General features: G+C 44.9%; 1 protein-coding gene across 1 annotated transcript in view; it reads right to left on the bottom strand.

The window, feature by feature from the left end:
- The window catches only part of EXT1 (exostosin glycosyltransferase 1), a 210,846-nt gene extending 190,623 nt beyond the window's left edge, over positions 1-20,223 (bottom strand). Inside the window, exon 1 of the mRNA XM_069957169.1 lies at positions 18,630-20,223. Coding sequence (XP_069813270.1) covers positions 18,630-19,576 — 947 coding nt within the window. The 5' untranslated portion in view covers positions 19,577-20,223. The remainder of the gene's footprint in view (positions 1-18,629) is intronic.
- Between the last annotated feature and the right edge of the window lie 442 nt (positions 20,224-20,665).

Raw genomic sequence — 20,665 nt, 5'->3', positions numbered from 1 at the left:
TTTGACTCCCGACATCTGGAAAAGTTCTCAAGTCTGCACAACACTAGAGATGAGTAGTAACACCTAACACAACCTGAAGACAAGAGTGGTGCCGTTTTTGGGTGAAAAAAGAAACAATCCTGGACGTACTCTTTAACATATATAGGTACCTATATGGGTTGGTGTTTTGCGTTTCACTTATCCCCATGGGTTTCAACAGGAAATGAACGTGGCCAGGTTACAATACAACCTACGGCACCATGTAGACGAGACAAGCAAATCTATATAACATTTTGGGTTAAACAAGCAGCACTGACTCCATGGGGAGATTACAGCCACCAAGTACTATCCAAAAGAGCAAGGTGCAAACTGAGCTACGCAGACTTCAAATGGAAAAAGAAGCCATGAAAACACAGACGTGTGAAATGCCCCATCGTCTGACTCCTTACGCCATTGGAATGGACAAACGATCCGCTACATAGCAAACAAATGCAGGGCCTGAATGTCACCTCTCCAAGTAATAGACATTCCCGTCCGCTAGCACCTAGGTGCTCAGTGCATTTTAGACCTTAGACAAATAAAAGCTATAGGCAACGTAAAGAAATATAAAAATTTCCCACATTTATTTTTTAGAGAAAACAAAAACAAAGCTTTTCTTTTCCTAAACTCAGATAATTACATATAATTTAATACATGAACATAAGATCCTAGAAAGAAAAAAAAAAAAAAAAAAAAGTTCACGTCTGAAGCGTCCCACTTGGAGCTTGGACGTGCTTCTACACTGTTACCCAACACACTGATTACGAAAGGAGTCGGCAAGCACGGAACCGAGCAAATAATTGTAGGCTCGGGAAAATAATTAGTGGCTTTTGTGATCTGCTTGTTGAAAGATTTGTGGAAAAAAAAAAAAATTGTAAAAAAAAAATTGTAAAAAAAAAATTGCTATTTTTTTCTACAGAAAAAGAGAAAGAGGGGGAGCACATTAGCACCTGTGTATCCTCAGTAGATAACTGCTGCTCAGCCTCCCCCCCTCCTGGGTGTTTATCTCAAGCAATTTATTTTAATTCCATGTTTTGGCTGCTGGTGTTTGTTCTCGCCATCCGCAACGCAGCTACATGTGAGGATGAATAGAGATTAAAGTGGGACTTTTGAAAGCTTTTAAAAAGTGATATTAAAATATCATTTTTTTCCCAGTTTTTTTTTTTTTTATATTTTATATTACAGCTGTTCTTTTCTAAGAGCCAAAATGGGAACATTGGTGCAAATCCATATGGTGACAACAGCAATAAAAGTATGATTATGGTAATTACGTTTCTTAATTCTATATATGGGATTTAGAGAAAGAGACGAAATAGAGAGAAAGTGACAGATAGGTATATGAAATCAAGAGATAGCGGGATAGGTGGAGGAGACGGATGGACAGGTAGAGGAGACGGAAAGAAGAATGGACAGGTGAAGGGGATGGAGAGAAGGATGGATGGAAGAGAAGGATGGATGGAGAAGACGGAGAGAAGGATGGATGGAAGAGACATTGGAGAGAAGGATGGATGGAAGAGACATTGGAGAGAAGGATGGATGGAAGAGACATTGGAGAGAAGGATGGATGAGACATTGGAGAGAAGGATGGATGGAAGAGACATTGGAGAGAAGGATGGATGGAGAAGATGGAGAGATGGATGGATGAGTGGAGAATAGAGATTATCGACAGGGCCGAGGTTCAGGTTCGTACGAACCCAAACCATTAGCATTTGACTCCCGCTACCTTCCCGTTCCGTGGCCAAGCCCGGGTACCACCTGTTCCATGGCCAAGCCCGAGTACCACCTGTAAAACAAGGATACAGCCTAAGTAATAGATTGTATCCCTGTTTTCCAGGCATTACTCGGGCTGTCTCCACCTTCCCCACAGAACTGGAAGGCAGAGGGAGTCAAATGCTGATGGCTCGGGTTCGTACGAACCTGAGCCTCGGCCCTGTTTGATCATCTCTAGTGGAGAAGAAGGAGAGAAGGATGGATGGGTGGAGGGGACGGAGAGAAGGATGAATGGAGGAGACAAAGAAGAAGGATGGATAGATAGAGGAGACGAAGAGAAGGATGGATAGGTGGAGGAGACAAATGGATGGATAGGCGATGGAGAGAAGGATGGATGGAGGAGACAGAGAGAAGGATGGATTGATGGAGGAGACGGAAAGAAGGATTGATGGAAGAGACGGAAAGAAGGATGGATGGAAGAGACGGAAAGAAGGATTGATGGAAGAGACGGAAAGAAGGATAGATAGGTGAAGGAGACAGAGAGAAGGATGGAAGGATGGATTGAGGAGACGAAGAAGAATGGATAGAAGAGACGGAGAGATGGATGGATGGAGGAGAAAGAGAGAAGGATAGGTGAAGGACACAGAGAATGGAAGGATGGATTGAGGAGACGAAGGAGAAGGATGGATAGGTGGAGGAGACAGAAGGATGAATTGGTGAGAGATGGAGAGAAGGATGGGTAGAAGAGATAGTGAAAAGGATGGGTAGACTATATGGAGAGAAGGATGGGTAGAAGAGAAGGTGAGAAGGATAGGTAGACGAGATGAAAAGAAGGATGGGTAGAGGGTTTAAGGGTTAAAGGGAGGAGGTTGGAAGAAAGGCCAAATCAAGCAATTATTAGGAAGATTTGATAACCAGATGGTAATGAGTGATAGGTACAATTGAAAGATATAAGAGAAGAGATAGGTAGGAAGAAGTGATGAAGATAGGCGAGAACTCCTTAATGATTTATGATTATGGCGATCGTTACGGTGGCGATCATTTGGCTGCAGTAGGTTTCAGCTCCTATCATCACTGACAAACATACTATCTTACAAGAGGAAGCCGCAGTGATCCAGATATATAACATTACATGAGAGAGAGTGCCTGTGTATACCAGCGCTGTACTCTATTCCGGCTCATAGAAGACCCCCCACCCACCATGTTATTTTTTTTTTACCGTTTTTAATAATTATTAAGTGATGACATAGCTGTAACAGCCTGATTGGTTACAGAATCATCTATGTGATGTCATCACTGCAGGCCCAGAGGCAGCCACAGGAAGCCAGGGCACGCTGGGAGTTGTAGTGCTGCATTACCTTATGCCACCGCTCTCACCCCATTCACTTGCCGTACAGTCTTACGGGTGTCATCTATGCACTCATATTAATGTAAGCAGAAGCTCTTGTGAACTGGCGATATCCTAAATGCAATGTCATCCTCAATACAAGCAGCCAATTTCCTTAAAACTATCAGCACCGTTCCCCGCTGAGACGCTAAAAGGAGCAAAACCATAAATGGAATGTGTAATTTCATAGAAAATCTGAAGCCGGGGATAATATATATATATATTTTTTTTTTCCTGTGAAAAAAAAAAATAAATTATTAATAACCTTGGAAAAACATGAGGTTACACACAAAGCGTGAAGAGACTATTCAGATTAATCCACATTCCGAAATCCATCATAGCGAGGATAATAAATTACTTTGCATACATTAATAATAATCCCGCTCAATCTCATCACCGGACTGGAGACCTACCATAACCTTACTGGGGGGCTTCACTGGTGTGTTATATGGGGGGTCTGGATCAGATCCCATGCTCGGCACAATACATACACCAATGGGGTAAACCTAACGTCACATCCACATGGCCAGACCATAGGCCAGGGATGGGGAACCTTTGGCCCTCCAGCTGTTGCAAAACTACAATTCCCATCATGCCTGGAGAGCCGAAGCTTTAGCTTCGGCTCTCCAGGCATGATGGGAATTGTAGTTTTGCAACAGCTGGAGGGCCAAAGGTTCCCCATTCCTGCCATAGGCCTACAGACCCCCACAGCATCACAGGTCCCTACAATACTAAGTCCAGGTGAGTACACTCACCATGGGGTGTACTCACCTGGCCACTTGGCACAGACACTTGGCCATATGGCACAGAGTCTACAGTCAATCTAACTATTTGGACACCATAATATAGAGAATTTATCTTCAATGGGGAATTGCTTCTAGGAACAATATCGCCAGTGTACCACGCAGTACCTCTATAGAAGAGTTTCACGGAGCACCAAGTTATAGGAGAAGTCAGGTGTCATACAAGAAAACTGGGGCCCACCTCAGCCACTGACGCGTCACAGCCAGAGTGCCCACTGAGACCAGGAAGTGATTGGGGGACCAGGAACTGGAGGGGGGCGGGGGGGGGGGGGGGGGGGGGTTTACAGCGGACCCCTGCGAAAGAGCCTGGGTGGTAGGTGCATGTTGTCATGTTCAGCCACCTTCTCAGTTGTTGTGGGTGTGTAACTACAGACAGAACGGACATGTGAATAGGCCCATGCTGAACGTGCGTAGAACGCCATGTTGGCTGCACTCATTAGGCATTGTCTTGTGTAACTTTAGCCCTCTCCTGATACCCCATATATATATGTATTCTCACCCAAGTGGGCCTATATCTGCTGAATAGAGACATGGGAGGAAGCTGTTGCCAGAGTAATCTCCAGGGCAAAAGAATCAGACATCTCCTTTGTTCTCAGAGAGAGCATCCTCCATCAGCGGCACACTACCCCCTCCTCTTCCACACTACATGCACGCTCAGCCGAGGTAAGCATGCACATAAAGATTAGGAGAGAGAACAATCCAGAATGTGACCTACCAAATAAGCTAGTTATCAGGGATGGAAAAAGCAATATGGTGGGTATATGGTCACATCACCATCAGGGTATCTATCAGAAAAATCATGGTTCTCTGTTATTTCAAAGCATTTTAAGAGGTAGTTTACAAAAAAAAATTAACTGGTGCCAGATACTTGTAACTTCTATTTAAAAATCTTCCAGTACTTATCATCTGGTGTATGACCTGCAGGAAGTGCTATTCTTTCTAGTCTGGAGAGCAGGAGAGGTTTTCTATGAGGATTTACTGCTGCTTTGGACAGTTCCTGACATGGACAGAGGTGGCAGCAGAGAGCACTGTCTCAGACTCGAAAGAATACACCACTTCCTGCAGGACATCCAGCAGATGATAAGGACAGGAGTTATTTTTTTTCTTTTACTAGAAGTAATTTACAAACCTCTGGCACTTACTGGGACCAGTAGATTTGAAAGAAAAATTTGGAGAACAACCCTTTAATGACAATTTTTTTTTTTTCTCCAATTTAGGAAAATCCCTTCAAGCAACACAATAATCCAATAGTATAGATCGGAAGCCACTGTTTCAGGTTGTTTTCCTCCACAACAACAACAACATGAAAGCTCGGCAGGTGAGGGGCCGTTGTACAGAATATCTCACACAACATCAAGGGGAGGCCGGAGAGCTTTATGCCGGGAACAAGCAGCAGATGAAGGAAAAGTAAAAAGCTTTATAATAATTCCAGCCGACTTCTCTCCATCTCTGTGACCCGGTAAACATCCGATCAAAGCGGCATCCTGTACTGTCCCCCGTTCATTAGCCTTTGTGATGCAGGCACCTAGTACATAAAGGAATCTGCCGGCTACAAAGCTCCGCAGCAAAGTACCCCCATTCTTAAAGAAGGGAGGGGGAGGGGAGGACGTGAATAGATCAAAGCCGGCAGGACATGGGAAACACAGCGGACTCATGCAGGGATCTATCATACAAGCACCTTTACTAGAACCCATGCCAATCACCGAACACAGGGGGGGGGGGGGGGGGCGGTTATCCTCACCTTACTGCCCCCCGAGCCCAAAGTCAAAATCTATTATAGTAACATGCATCTATTCTCTGGTATCAGGGATAAAACTAGCAACAAAAAAAAAAAAAAAACACCCAAAAAATGGTTTAAAAGTTATTTTTTTTTTACTGTTGCTTTACATAGCACCAACATATTCCATAGCGCAGATGACAATCTAATTTACCTAAAACTCATCGACTTGTCAGAAAGTTTTTGGTGTAATGGAGGAAGCTGGAGATCAGAGACAATACCTGTACAAACAAAAAAGACGTGTGAACTCCGGGCAGACGTGTGTCCTTGGTCCTAGTCACATCCCAAAGTGATCAAGATAAAGGGATCAGTGTCCGTCCAGACTAAACAGCCGAGCCTGGTCATATTACACAGGAAGAGAATGGGATTGATGTCCTACACCAGAGATGAGGAACCTTCACCCTCCAGCTGTTGGAAAACTACAGCTCCCATCATGCCTGGACAGCCGAAGCTTTGCTTCTTGTCAACCTATCCAATCGGTGCAGCAGCGCTCCGACTTCACTATCTACCAGACATAGCGCCATATTTTTGGTACTGCATCCAAGTAAATGGGACTGTACTGCAGCTTATAGGCAATGAGTTAATCCCCCCACATATCTGATACCCATCATCAATTCATCAGTCCAAGAATTGAATTGTATACAGTACTGCAAACAACCTGAGGACAGCAGTGGCGCTGTTTTGTTGAAGACGTTAGCCATGTTTTTCTAATGCTACCATCTTTATGGCCATAACGTTTTGCAAAAGTAAAAAAAATAAAATAAAAAAATTTAAAGTGGATGATGTAGAGCTATGTGAATATATAGAGCACAAAGTAACCAAAATTTATATGTTTTTTTTTTTTTTTTTTAAATTTAACAAGCCGCCCATACAGGATAGTAGCCGGTCCTGACAGTCCTGCGCAAAAATTCCTGCATTGTTGATGTCTCTCAGAAAACACGCGGTATACTGTGAAGACCTAATAGACGCCAGTTGTCAGGAGAACGTTAAATCACACACATACACTGCCTCCTTGTTCTGGCCGTACTGTAAAATATGAAGGGAACAATGATCTACTGGGAAACGTACACAGATTCATGTCTCTCCGCTCCCGTCAGCCCCACTCCCCCGCCATGACAGGTCACCACAGGGTTAATAGGTAGTGGAGACGTTAACTTAGAGATTTGAAAAGCAAAATGTCCAATTAAATGGGTACTCCGGCAAAAAACTTTTTAAATCAACTGGTTTCAGATTAGTGTTACAGATTTGTAATTTACTTCTAGTCTTTAAGTACTTATCACCTGCTGTATGTCCTGCAGGAAGTGGCAGTCTGACACAGTGCTCTCTGCTGCCACCTGTCCAGAGCAGTAGCAAATCCCTATAGAAAACCTCTCCTGAGAACGGTGTCAAAGAAAGCACCACTTCCTGCAGGACATAAAGCAGCTGATAAGTATGGGAAGATTTGGAATTTTAAATAAAAGTAAATTAATTACAAATCTATATAACTATCTGAAACCAGTTGATTTGAAAGAAAAAGATGTTTAACGGAGTAACCCTTTAAGCTACTTTCAATAGAACGCTATAATATGGAATACCCCTTTAAGTGCAGTCAGACATGACTTTATGGCCGGCACAGGGCCTCGAGCTCCTGCAAGTATCATCATTATAAACCTAAGTAAAACAAGCCGTATAATCCTCTCACCGGTAACGGGAGGAAGCGCTCGGCTGCGAGGGACCAATAACATCTCTACTCCCTGATTGGGAGCCGATACACAAATGTTTTCCTGCTACAAAGGGGCAACAAGCTAGGGGTCGGCTCGCACGGCGGAGGCTGATTTAACGTTCCATTTTATTAGTACAAGATGAAAAACTGCATTCACCATCTGGAGTGATGGCGTCTTCCACATAAAATTATAATGACTTCTTCCGTCTTATTAAAACCTCACGTTCCGTCATAAAAAAACTAACTGCATTGATACATTCAAGACTGAACTCGATTGGATCGGAGGGAATGTGGTCGTCAATATAGCGGCACCTAGTTCCCTATTTGTAGAAGTGCCGCTATTAGGATGCTGGAGGACTGGCACAGTAAGGGCCGATTATCGTGCGAAAAATCGTTTTATCGTTCGATAATCGCTCTGTGTAATTGCAGGCAACGATCGAAAAATCGTTTGGATGTCGTTGATCGTTGATTTAGATCCGAACCTAAAATTATCGTTAATTGTTCACTAATCATACGATGTAATTCCACATTCGTTCGTTAATCGTTCAGTGTAATTGCACATTGCCCATTGTTTTGCTGGGATCAGAAGGAATAAACGATCGTAGTAACGATCCCAATAACGATCGTAACTAGCAACCGTTGTTCTGTGTAATATGGCAAACGATTTCAGGTTAACGATAAACAAATCTCGTTTGTGATCGTTTATTGTTAGTCGTTAAAAATCGCTCTGTGTAATAGGACCCCAAGGTGGCATCCAACTTCTCCAAACCCAAATACTTGCCATTTGACACCCAACGTCTGGAGAAACTAGATGCCGCTCTAGGGAGTCCTGGAAAACAAAGCATAGCCATAGGCGGCATCCATGTTTTCCTGGCAGCCCTAGGGCGGCATCTAACTTCTGGGAGTCAAACGCAGAGTGTTCAGGTTTGGAGAACATTACCGAACCTGAATAGTTTGACAAGTTCACTTATTACTAGGGATGAGCGAATCTTGAGTGCACTCGGGTTCGTCTGAAGCGGAACGTTCTGCATTTGATCAGCCGTGGCTGCTAAAGTCAGATGCAGCCCTAAAGGTGGACTCTGGGAGTCCAGGACTCCCTAGGACTGCATCCAACTTTTTCAGGCCACTGGTTATTAAATGCAGAGTATCCAGTGTACTTAAAGGGGTTATCCAGCGCTACAAGAACATGGCCACTTTTCCCCCTCTCTTGTCTCCAGTTCAGGTGTGGTTCGCAATTAAGCTTTTCATCCATTTACATCAATGGAACGGAGTTTGAAACCCCACCCAATCTAGAGACAAGAGAGGGGGAAAAGTGGCCATGTTTTTGTAGCGCTGGATAACCCCTTTAAGGTTCACTCATCTCTACTTATTTATAACCTCTATTCTAATAGCTTTTTCCACTATGCCTGCTCTCCTCCCCCACCTGCCCCTATACACACAGTATATCAATAGCCTTTGACAAACATCCTAATGCCCACTGGAATGTATCAGCCTTTTCCACATGTGCATGGTCTCCCGTCCTCACGCTGACTATAGGAACGTTCATACATCTTTATCACCTGGAATCTCTGCAACCCACAAAGACACAACAAACCAGAATGTTACAAGACCATTGGGGCAATATCCAGCCGAAGTATCGCAGCACTGCAGCAAAGCAGCACAGACGCCAAGATACAAATGTGTCGTCTCCAAGTGCGGTCACACTTCATTTACCGCATGACATGGGCTGGGGGTGGTGGGCGACACACAAGGGTTACTAATAGAACGGCAACCCCATTGGCTGTGGCTGAAGATGATTTATAATGGAGCCCGGCTGTGCGGCATCAGCTGTGATTAATCGCAGGGACGGTAAAGATTATTAACAAAAAACATACAAAAGGTCACCAATGCCGAAGCTAAAAATAAAAACGCACAATGGCCAGAATTTTTTATTTTTTATTTTAATAAGGCCATGTGCAAGGGCTGGAGATAACCGATAGGTCATCCGGTGCAGAATACTCATTGTTATACACCCTACTAGGGAAGTCAGATTTAAAGGGGCTGTCCACAATTAAAAGATGATCGGTTTCACACAGGTGTAATACAGGCCCGACCACACTCAGTCTGGGAATATACAAAGTTGTGGCCAAATTCCATCTAACATGTCATTAGGACGTGTTTGGTATTGCAGTGAATGCGGTAAATAGAGTCAATCTGCAGTACTACACATACAACCGGTATACATGTGCAGTGCTGTTTTTTGCTGATTTTTGTTTGTTTTGTTTTCAGCAAAACTGCTTTCTTTCAGAAACAGCACCACTCTTGTCCTCAGTTTGTATGTGGTACTGCTGCTCAGTTCTACTGAGGCAAAGTTGTAATACCGCACACAGCCTGAAGGTCGGTGCCTGTTTTTTGTTTTTTTGTTTTTTTTTTAAGCCATGCTTTTGTAATGACCAAACAGAGGAGATTATCCAATAGCGGAGAATTCCTTTAAGGGAGGTCAAGACACACAGTCACATGCTCCTTCACATGTTCCTATACCTTTGCCCCGGATGCTGCAAAACTACAATTCCTATCATGCCTAAACAGCCAAAGCTTTAGCTGTCCAGGCATGATAGAAATTGTAGTTTTGCAACAGCTGGAGGGTGTAATGTTCCACATTCGTGCTCTATACCCTGCAGGTGTGACATCTGACAAGTGGACGGGATTAGAGATAACTCTGATCCCGGCCAATAAAACTTCTACAAAGCCCCTTATAGAGAGCTACAGACTCTGCGTCCACGTCATGACCGTGTATGTTAGCAGTGACTTGTAAGAATCGTATCTATAACATTGGCGCCGGCTTTACATGGCGGCGTCCTCTCCACGTTACCGCCTCACTTGTCTCCCTCTGTTTAACCCTTTGAAGACGTCTTTCAGAGTATTAACCCCTCCAGTAGCAGTTGCCTTCACTTGCGGCCTAAGTTCCATCCTGCTGCCCTCTTCTCCTCAAGCATGAGGTGAACGCGCTCAATATATTCAGTCAGGGGGTTGCCATGGCGATGGCAGGCGTTTGGCTCTCCCTGATCCATATTCAGACATGTAATCAGTATAAAATATTTTGAGGAGTGCGCCGAGCAGAACAGACGTTTTATCAATGTTCTCACTCCACTTAACCGCCTCACCGCTGTACGCCTTACCGCTGTATGCCTCAATGGGTCTTATCAAGAAAAAAAACAACATGGTGGCTGAATTTATTTGCTGCTTGGGGCTGAAGGATTACTTCAAAACGTGCGGGACACCTAACATATTGTTCACATGATGCTGCAGCCAATCACTAGCCACCTCTTTCTGTATGAAACAGCACCATCTCTGTCTTCAGGTTAGTTTTGGTATTACAACTGGGCTCCATTTATTTCAATGGAACTTAGCTGCAATACCACAAACAAAAAGTAGACATGGGTGGCGCTGTTTCTAGAAGTAAACAGCTACGTTTTCCGGTTAACCCATTTAACGGGCTTAATATAGTCGGCTAGTGCTTACATTCGGGCTACATCCCTCAAATACATTTTGATGTAGCTAAGTGGTCCTAAGTAGCCGACTACTTTCACTGCCCCCAATGTTTACACTGACAACAGCCAAACTTTACTCATCGTTTCTAATTCTGATCATTGTCAGAGCCTGTAAACTCTTATGGTAAGCCGCATCTATATGGAGACTGGATCATCCGCCGGTCAGCTGTAGATGCCAGATATACCGTACATAGTCATTCCAGGGACCTTATAAAACCGAATACCAGGAAGGTTACATAAGCAAATGTATGTGCAAAGGCACCGAGGTCATTGTCAAAGCACTTCCTTTTTTTTTTGGTATGTACAATGGGCACGGGACTTGTTTATTCTGGCGGATACAAATCCTAAAAACCACAAAATATATTGGGAAAAAAAAAAAATGGGGAAGGGGTGGACAACTATATACTTACAATAGGCCGACTCTGCACACACTCCTTCAGCCTTATTGTAGCTCCCGGCCATTACCATGACCAGACTCCTCTAACTTTTGATCCCATTCTGTGCACAATGTGAATGGGGGGCGGCAGATATTTGACCATAATTAAGACATAAGAATAGGATTTGCCCCCCCCCCAAAAAAAAAAATAGAAAAGAAAAGGTGAAATTAAGTTAATCCCAATTCACATTCGTCCTTAACCCAGGCTTTGTGGGTGGTCTTAAAGTGAACTGTGACCTCTGAGCGGCACAGGGAGCCCAATGCAAATTGTAGCTTGGTTATTTTACATTAGAAAAGTGACTGGCTACTATTAAATCCGCAAATACAGGTGATGGTCTGCTGAACCTCCACATCTGCTAGGAAAAGTGCTGAATGCTTATAAAAAAAAAAAAAAAAAAAAAAAAAAAAAAAAAGTACTAGGTCACTCTTCATAGTATAAAGTAAGGGTCCATTTACACAGAATCAGATAATCTTTCAGTGTAAATGGACCTTAACAGCATGTTGTTAGGAATAGCCACCACTTTATCGGTAGAGGTCCGACCTCAATTGGAAGAATAAAGGGGGCGCAGCTCCGTTATACAGCAGCTCTGGATCCCCTTCATGGTTTTCAACTGCACATAGGCAGCAATAGTGCCATTTAAGTGAATGAGTCCATTCCATTCTTTCTTATGATCCAAGTGATATGTAATAGCTTGAAGAAATTGAAAACCCAAAAGCAGTGAAGCATCTACATGGCTAAGCAAACATTTACCATATTGCATACTGAAAACCATATTCCTTGGGTAGTTACTTTTGCAAAATATGGCCGCTCTCTCCCAGAAACTGCACCTCTCCTGTCCTCTATGGTTGCAGGTTTTGCAGCTCAGTTCCATTGAAGTGAATGGAGAAAAGTTGTAATACCACACATAACCTGAGAACAGGGGTGGCGCTGTTTTCGGAAGAACGTAGTTGCGGGTTTTCTTATCCTACATAACCCCTTTAAGATGTCTACTGGTTTCCAGCATGTAAGATACAACTATTATTTTTAGTTTTTAGTCCGTATGACGGAGCAGGCATCAATATAGTCTGGTATTGCAGCCCAAGTCTACTGAAGTGAACAGGACTGAGCTGCAATACTCCACACTGACTGAGGATAGGTGTGGCGCTGTTTGTGGCACCAATATAGTAAAAGCATGAAAAAAAATTGAAATAAAAGATACATCAACTTTCTCATCCCCTACTATTTGCTCTAAGAAAGCAGAGACAAGGGAGACCCTCTAAGGTAATGGCAGGTTTTGTACATAGTCACATATCCTGCCACAGCCGAAAAATCAGAAAACAGATTAGGTCCCATCCATCTCTGCCGCACTTTTCATCCAAAATCGCAATCTTGTCAGCGCTCCGTCGTAAATCAGTTCGGTTCACCTGCTGAGCCGGGAGCGGGGAGCAGCCGCAGACACAATATAATAGCATATCACATTTCTAATAGATTTCTGCCCTGTCAACACTTTTTGCATTATTATTTTAACACCGCGCATGCAATTTTATGCAGTGCGGTACACGGACATTTTCAGGCACGATTTCCCCCGTCCAATCGAGCTTACAATCTGTTGTGGTGCCTGGAGCGGGAAAGGAAACAAAGTGACTTGTCTGAGGTCGCAACGACCTGTAGGAGGGCGACATGCATGTGGTGGGTATCAATAGGAGAGGATAAGGTATGGAATGGCATAGAATTAAAGGGGTTATCCAGCGCTACAAAAACATGGCCACTTTCCCCCCCCCTCTCGTCTCCAGATTGGGTGGGGTTTGGAACTCAGTTCCATTGAAGTAAATGGAGCTTAACTGCAAACCACACCTGAACTGGAGACAAAATAAGGGGAGAAGTAGCCATGGTTTTGTAGCGCTCGATAACCCCTTTAAGTGGTACAGGACTAGAAAAACATGGCTACTTCCATCAATAAACAGCGCCTCCCCTGTCTATGGGTTGTGTTTGGTACTGCCGCCCAAGTCTACTAAAGTGAACAGTGCTGAGCTGCAATACTACACACTGACTGCGGATAGGTGTGTGGAGCAAGCAGCCTTGTTTCTTAATCAAAGGGGTACTCCAGCAAAGATTTTTTTTTTTCTTTCAGATCAACTGGTTTCAGAAAGTTATATAGATTTGTAATTTACTTCTATTTAAAAATCTCAAGTCTTCCCTTACTTATCAGCTGCTGTATGTCCTGCAGGGAGTGGTGTATTCTTTCCAGTCTGACACAGCTCTCTCTGCTGCCACCTCTGTCCTTGTCAGGAACTGTCCAGAGCAGGAGAGGTTTTCTGTAGGGATTTTCTACTACTCTGGACAGTTCCTGACATTGACAGCACTGTGTCAGATTGAAAAGATACACCACTTCCTGCAGGGCATACAGCAGCAGATAAGTACTGGAAGACGACATTTTTTAAAAGTAGTAAATTACAAATCTAACTTTCTTTAACCAGTTGATTTGAAAGAAAAAGATTGAGCACTATAACATGGGGTGATAAGATTTCTGCTTCAGATCTGAAGCTTGGCAGGTTATGTGTTTAGAGTGGGACCATTGCAGGTGTCCATATGTATTATATACAGGCTGTTAATAGATTTGGCAAGTACTTCCATACAGAATGGGGCCTAATCCCTTTCACGACTAGGCATTGGAAATGCTGGAAGTTCTGAGAACGAACCATGAACATACACATTATATATAGGATTTTCAAAAAGAAAAATATCTAATAATTTTTTAATAGTGAATAATAATTAACATAAAATTATAAAAAATATATTTTTAAAAGTAGATAGAGCTTGATATATAGGTGAGATAGATAGATAGATAGAAACATTTCTGAGCATAAAAACAAGATATGCATCAAAAATCATCAGGCCAAAAGCTTTCCAGAAAAAAAAAAAAAAAAAAAAAAACACAAAAAAACAGGAAGGTAATTAAGAAAATAAAACAGGTCTGGATTTGCGATCAGCTGCTGAGGAGAACAGCGATCGTTCAGACCGATGGGGTTCAGGTTCCCGACAGATACATTCCAATACAAAACCGACCCTAAAAATGAAAGCCCATCTCGCCTTCTCTAGCGCAGGGTAATAAAACGTATTGTGTAACAACGCCGCAGCTGTGCGGATTTACCGAGCGAAATGGGACTCCTAGAATTACAGAAACGTGAACATCGTTTTGTTTATTAGCATTCTTTTTAACAAAGGTAACTAAAAAATAAAAATTAAAAAAAATTAAAAATGTAAACTATACAACACACAAAGTAAATATCTGGAGAAAAAACAAAAAAAAAACAAAAAAAAACAATGCAGTAACAGCAAGAGAGCCATAGATTGGAGATGTACAGAGTGTAGCGGGCAGCCCATTATTGTGGACAGGAACGCCTATCAGGTAACGGTTAGGATTTACATCAAGTCCGGACAGACCCCAGGAGGCAGCTATCCCGGTAACTCCAGGAATTTCTGCAGGAATTCGCCTTCTCCCTGTGGTGCGGAGATCTGCACCGACTCTCTGCAAGATCCTGATACAAGAAAAGATTCCAATAATCCGCTACATCCGGACTAACAGCAAAACCACTTCTTCCTATACACAGATCAGCGTCAGATGCTTCACTAAAGTCTGCTCTAGAGATGAGCGAACCTGGAGCATGATCGAGTCCATCCGAACCCGAACTTTCGGCATGTGATAGCGGTGGCTGCTGAACTTGGATAAAGCCCTAAGGCTATGTGGAAAACATGGATATAGTCATTGGCTGTATCCATGTTTTCCAGACAACTTTAGAGCTTTATCCAAGTTCATCAGCTCCCGCTAATCAAATACCGAACGTTCGGGTTCGGATCGACTTGAACCTAAACCCGGTTCGCTCATCTCTAGTCTGCTCACATCTTCACATGATCACCAGGACAGACGTGGACCACAACGACCTAGGACTCCATTCTCCATAAGGGAACAAGCTTCTCCCACAACACTATAGAACAGGGATGGGAAAACTTCAATGCTCCAGCTGTTGCAAAACTACAATTCCCATCATGCCTGGACAGCCGAAGGCTGTCCAGGCATGATGGGAGTTGTAGTTTTGCAACAGCTGGAGGGCCCGAAGGTTCCCCATCCCTGTTCTATAGATCATGTTATAAATAAGGCCTGTGCCCTATGACCCCCAGCGATTGAACACCATGCTGAATTGTCAGAATCTCCCATTGACTACAATGGGAGTGGAATGTGCATGGAGTCCAAGTGTAGTCAATAGGAGCTTTCCCTTTAAGGATGGGGCAAGTTCCCTGTTTTGATCAAAGCCTGGAGTTATACACGATTAATCCCGATAAGAGAGTGTTCACACCTGGCAGATTTGTGCAAGTAAATTCCTCATCGATTTACCGCAAACTCCACATGCAAAGAATTACGCAGCATCAATTGAATGGAGGGGAGATCATACACAGCTATGGCACAAGGAGTGGGAACCCCATAGAATCAATTACAATAACACATACTGGAGAGCTGTACAAACATTGTTCCATTCATTTCAGCCCTGATTTCTAAGAGCAGGTGTGATCCTTATTTATAGGTGGAGACCAATAAGCATGACTATATGGAAACAGTCAAGAAAGAGCGAGCGCTGTTCTCCCCAGAAAGTATGAGACGTCCCTCAGAGCGGCCGTCCCCTGCACTCCATGCCGGTGGTGCGCTGAATGCGCCCAGGCTTGTATCTCACATCAAAGCCGCTCCCGTGCACCTCGGTGAAGATACCTGGTTCGTGTTACAGGAACTGATCTTTCAACATCCCTCTCGCTCCCCCGTTGGGTATACTTGGCTGATGCCACATCTGTGCGTTTACACCACCAATTCCCTGATCCTTTGTCAGATTGATCCAGAGCGAGGACGCCCCCCCCCCCCCCGGGGGACGCCACGCAATATGGTATGGAAACGGTAGTTTTAATTACAAACCAGTCTATCGAATTAACGCCTTCAGCTGCGGGTCACGTGAACCATCATCAATGCGATATGGAAGAAACACATATCCTAACCGGGCTACACTGTCCATCCTGAGCTTCCTGATTCATGAACTGAATGCCAGATAGACAGTGAAGACTGACACAAATGCAAATAGGGTTAAGTACAAACATAACTGATGTATGCGGATAGATGGAGAACACTATGCATAGGGGGAGATTTATTAAACATGATCTAAAGTTAAACTGGCTCAGTTGCCCATAGCAACCAATCAGATTCCGCCTTTCATTCCTCACAGACTTTCTGGAAAATGAAAGGCGGAATCTGGTTCGTTGCTAGGGGCAACTAAGCCAGTTTCACTTTACACCATGTTTGATAAATCTCCCCTATGGTGTAAAGTAGAACTGGCTCAGTTGCCCCTAGCAACCAATCAGATTCCACTCTTCATTCCTCACAGACTTTTTGGAAAATGAAAGGTGGAATCTAATTGGTTGCTAGGGGCAACTGAGCCAGTTCTACTTTACACCATAGGGGAGAGTTATCAAACATGGTGTAAAACGAAACTGGCTCAGTTGCCCCTAGCAACCAATCAGATTCCACCTTTCATTTTCCAAAGAATCTGTGAGGAATAAAAGGTGGAATCTGATTGGTTGGTAGGGGCAACTGAGCCAGTTTCACTTTACACCATGTTTGATAAATCTCCCCCCTATATGTCTGTTAACGGACATTCACACAGAAGCGAACGCTGCAGATTTATTGACGTCCCCATTGACTGCAGCAGCACTTGTGTCCTGTGTGAACGCACCTCTTATAGGAGAATGAGCGATATATAGCTATAACAGGATACAAAGCAAATACGACCATAACAAATCCAAAGGTCAGAAACCGTCCACCTACCTGACATCAAAGACTCGGACGGCAATTACGGTCCCCACTTTTATTGCACAGTAGTGTCGAAATCCTACGCAGGTGTGACTACTATAAGGAAACCAAGATTACCCCCCCCCCCCCCCACACCCTCTTACAGGAAACACTACTATCACCCCGGCCGGAAAGGTTTTATTTATGCCCCATGCCGCATTATCAGAGCGACTAATGTGTGCGATCAATTAGAGCAGATTACAGTCCTTGAGGTCCTGCCCGGCTTTTTACGCAGATAGTCCAAACACGCCATAAATTGCCCAACCGTGGAGTCAATATCCTCGTAGACTGAGATATAGATCTGTAGAGTAAGGCAAAAAGCCGGGAGGGGAGGAGGATTTTAATTTGGGGATTCACTTGCATTAATGGGACCACGTGCAAAGCTGGTGTCTCAACAGTATACAGAAAAAACAGGATACCATCAACTTCAATGGGAAAAATTGCTGTCAACTATGTCCTAACCTCCCATAGATAAGAGGAAAGCTCCAGACTATAGAACAGGGATGGGGAACCTTCGGGACTCCAGCTGTTGCAAAACTACAACTCCCATCATGCCTGGACAGCCTTCGGCTGTCCAGGCATGATGGGAGTTGTAGTTTTGCAACAGCTGGAGGGCTGAAAGTTCCCCATCCCTGTTATAGAATGTTTACAGTATTTAAAAAACAAGTAATGTATCAAACAGACAACGCAGAAGGTCCTTAAAGGGAACCCAAACCAAGAGTCATAGGGGCGGGCCAAAGCAACCTTGATTGACAGATGTCTCCCAGTTTAAAGGAAGAAACCTATCAACCAATCAGCATCATGTTCGGGATGATAGTTAGCAAGTGGCATCAAAGTAAACAGGAGGGAGCGTTCACACCTGTATTTACTACAGGGACCATTCATGAAGAAGCCAACACAGTTAACCCTTACATAGCCTCTACACTGCACCGCTCATCGTAGGAGCATGATGGGGGTTGCAGTTTTGTAACAGCTGCAGTCACAATATTGCAGACATGAAAGGCCAGGAGTATATATGCCCCAGACCCCAGGACTGGTAATAGTATACGGTTAATGGTAGAGCACACACACCCCACCATCGCCTGGAAGACACTCTATATAGCACAGTGCAAAGGTCAAGCTCTGCTCCTGGTAACAAGCATTCCTCCTAGAGATGAGCAGCCCATATCAATATACACTTCAAGAAAAAAAGAAGCCAAAGCACCCGGGGTGTCAAATCACAAAATCAATAGAGCCGTATACACATGCGGAAATCAATGCCAGGCTTTGGTTAAGCCGGAGAAGATATGAAGATACTGTACCTGGTATCTGTAAGGGGAAAAAAAGTAACGTATAGAGAGAAAAGAGGAGGGAGTGGGGGGGGAGGTGAGTTGTACGGTTTCCAACCCAAACCACTTACTTCTCGTATTCGGCGTTGTCTTTATCACAACGGGAGTCCTTGTGCTTCTGCCAGTCTTTGCCATGCTTACAAGTGGTCAGGAGGACCACGTCCTCCCCATTATGAACATGATATAAGGCATTCCTGGTGTCGGACCCGATCCCCGTCAGGTATCTTTTCCCTTTGAACACCAACATGTACTTCCTAATAGGAGGGATAGTGTTAAACCGCAGAAATCCCTTCTCCCCCCCTGTCCTGGGATGATCCTTAGAAAATAGCGGGATGGAAACGTCAAAGTTGGGCCGGAAGTTGTCCGTGCTGATGCTGGCCTTGGCCAACATGGCCTGGCCGATATCGAAGCCCACGTCCTCGGTGTAGTCGGGCCAGGTCCCGGAGTATAAATTAAAAATTAAATGATTTCTACCATTGTTCCACAGGTGCAAGTTCTGGACTTTCGATTTAAGGTTGTGCACGTACTGAGGGGACAACTGGTCCCGGTCTAGAGTGTCCAGGCTCAGGACAAACAAGCAAGCCTGGCTAGGGTCCGAGGTGTAGTACCTAGAACCCTCGATGGCCGATAGGATGTTTTGGTAACTTTCGGAGATCTTGTCCCCTTTCTGCTGAGGGTAAGTATACACCTTGAAGCCATTCCGCTTGCACAAGGAGAAGTCGAAACAAGACTCCATGCGGCACTTCTTCCCCTTGTAGATGCTGGAGTTGGCGTCCCTCTTCTGTCTGGGGGAACCCTGACTGTTATAGTCCTCGCTCTCCGCCTGATCCCATTGGATGAAGGGGAGCAGGGGGTCTGGGAAGCGAGGCCATGGGTGGTCAGCACCCCTGGGGAGGACCTGATCCCCATGCTCATCCCTGGTCCTGGATGTCCTAAACTGCAACCCCCCAAGATAGAAGAGCAGGACGAGACAAGTGCCGGCAGAGAGCAGGGTGAAGTAGCGTTTTTTGGCCTGCATGTGTCCGATCTGGCTGCAGTCGGTGGTCGGAGATAAAGACAGAAGCCCCCAAACTTTCAGTCCAGTCCACACTCTCAGCTCCACTCCGCCATCTTCCTGAGTGGAAAGATGTCAAAGTCTCTTCTCCCACCTTCTGCTGGTTCCTTTCCCCGAGCCTCGGGCTGATCCAGAGCATGTGGGCGATTGGCTTAACTTTCTCCTCTTCGGTCTTTCATCCTCGTCGATCCGACTGAGAATCCGACGACGCTTTTGTTCTCGACGACAGCAGCGGCGGCGGCAGCTCGAGGATCCCGATCAACTCCGAGGAGACACCGGATGCTTCATGGACAATGGCCGAGCGGGGGCACTTCATCAACTTTTCCCGGGAGGGGGTCTCGGCATCCAGCAGGATCAGCAGAGCCTCACAGGTGAGCACCGGAGCCCGGTAACCGGACGAATCCCTGCATGTCTCTGCATCCCCGGGCTCAGCAGCCTCTCTCCGCCCGGATCCGGTTGCACGGCTGCTGGGCTCGCACGCTCGGGCTGCGCAGGGTTCTAGAGCAGAGCGCTGGAGTGGCCGGGGTTCTAGGCTGCTCGCTCTCCTCCACTAGTCTAACACATTCCATTCCCCGCACGACAGCTTGTGACCTCATCTATCCACGCACCCTGCTCTCCCATTGGGTGTGCGTCACATCCGTGCCGGGAGGGGCTTCCGCTGCACCCAGCCAGGGGCCGGCCTCCTCGCTGGACTACAAGTCCCAGCAGGCAGCCGCCGCCGCTGCACAACCTCTCCTGCTCAGTTGCATTAAGCTCTGCAGTGAACTACAAATCCCATCATATCCTGACGCTCGTGCAAGATAGGGGTTGTTGTGCAATGGCTGGAGAGAACTATGATGATGGGAGTTGTTGTTCTGCTATAGCAGGGGTGGGGAACCAGCTGTGGCAAAACTACAACTCCCATCATGCCTGGAGAGCTGAAGGTTCCCTACTCCTGGACCTAGACTAGAGAGAACCTATGATGTCGGTGCATGATGGGAATTGTAGTTTTGCAATAGGTAGTGAGCCTGCGGCTGTCAGGGCATGATGGGAGTTGTTTGGTTTGCAGGAGCT

The sequence above is a fragment of the Dendropsophus ebraccatus genome, chromosome 2 (genome assembly GCF_027789765.1).
Source record: "Dendropsophus ebraccatus isolate aDenEbr1 chromosome 2, aDenEbr1.pat, whole genome shotgun sequence".
Taxonomy (NCBI): domain Eukaryota; kingdom Metazoa; phylum Chordata; class Amphibia; order Anura; family Hylidae; genus Dendropsophus; species Dendropsophus ebraccatus.
Note: the sequence above shows the minus strand (reverse complement) of the source record. Positions and strands in the feature narration are given on the sequence as shown.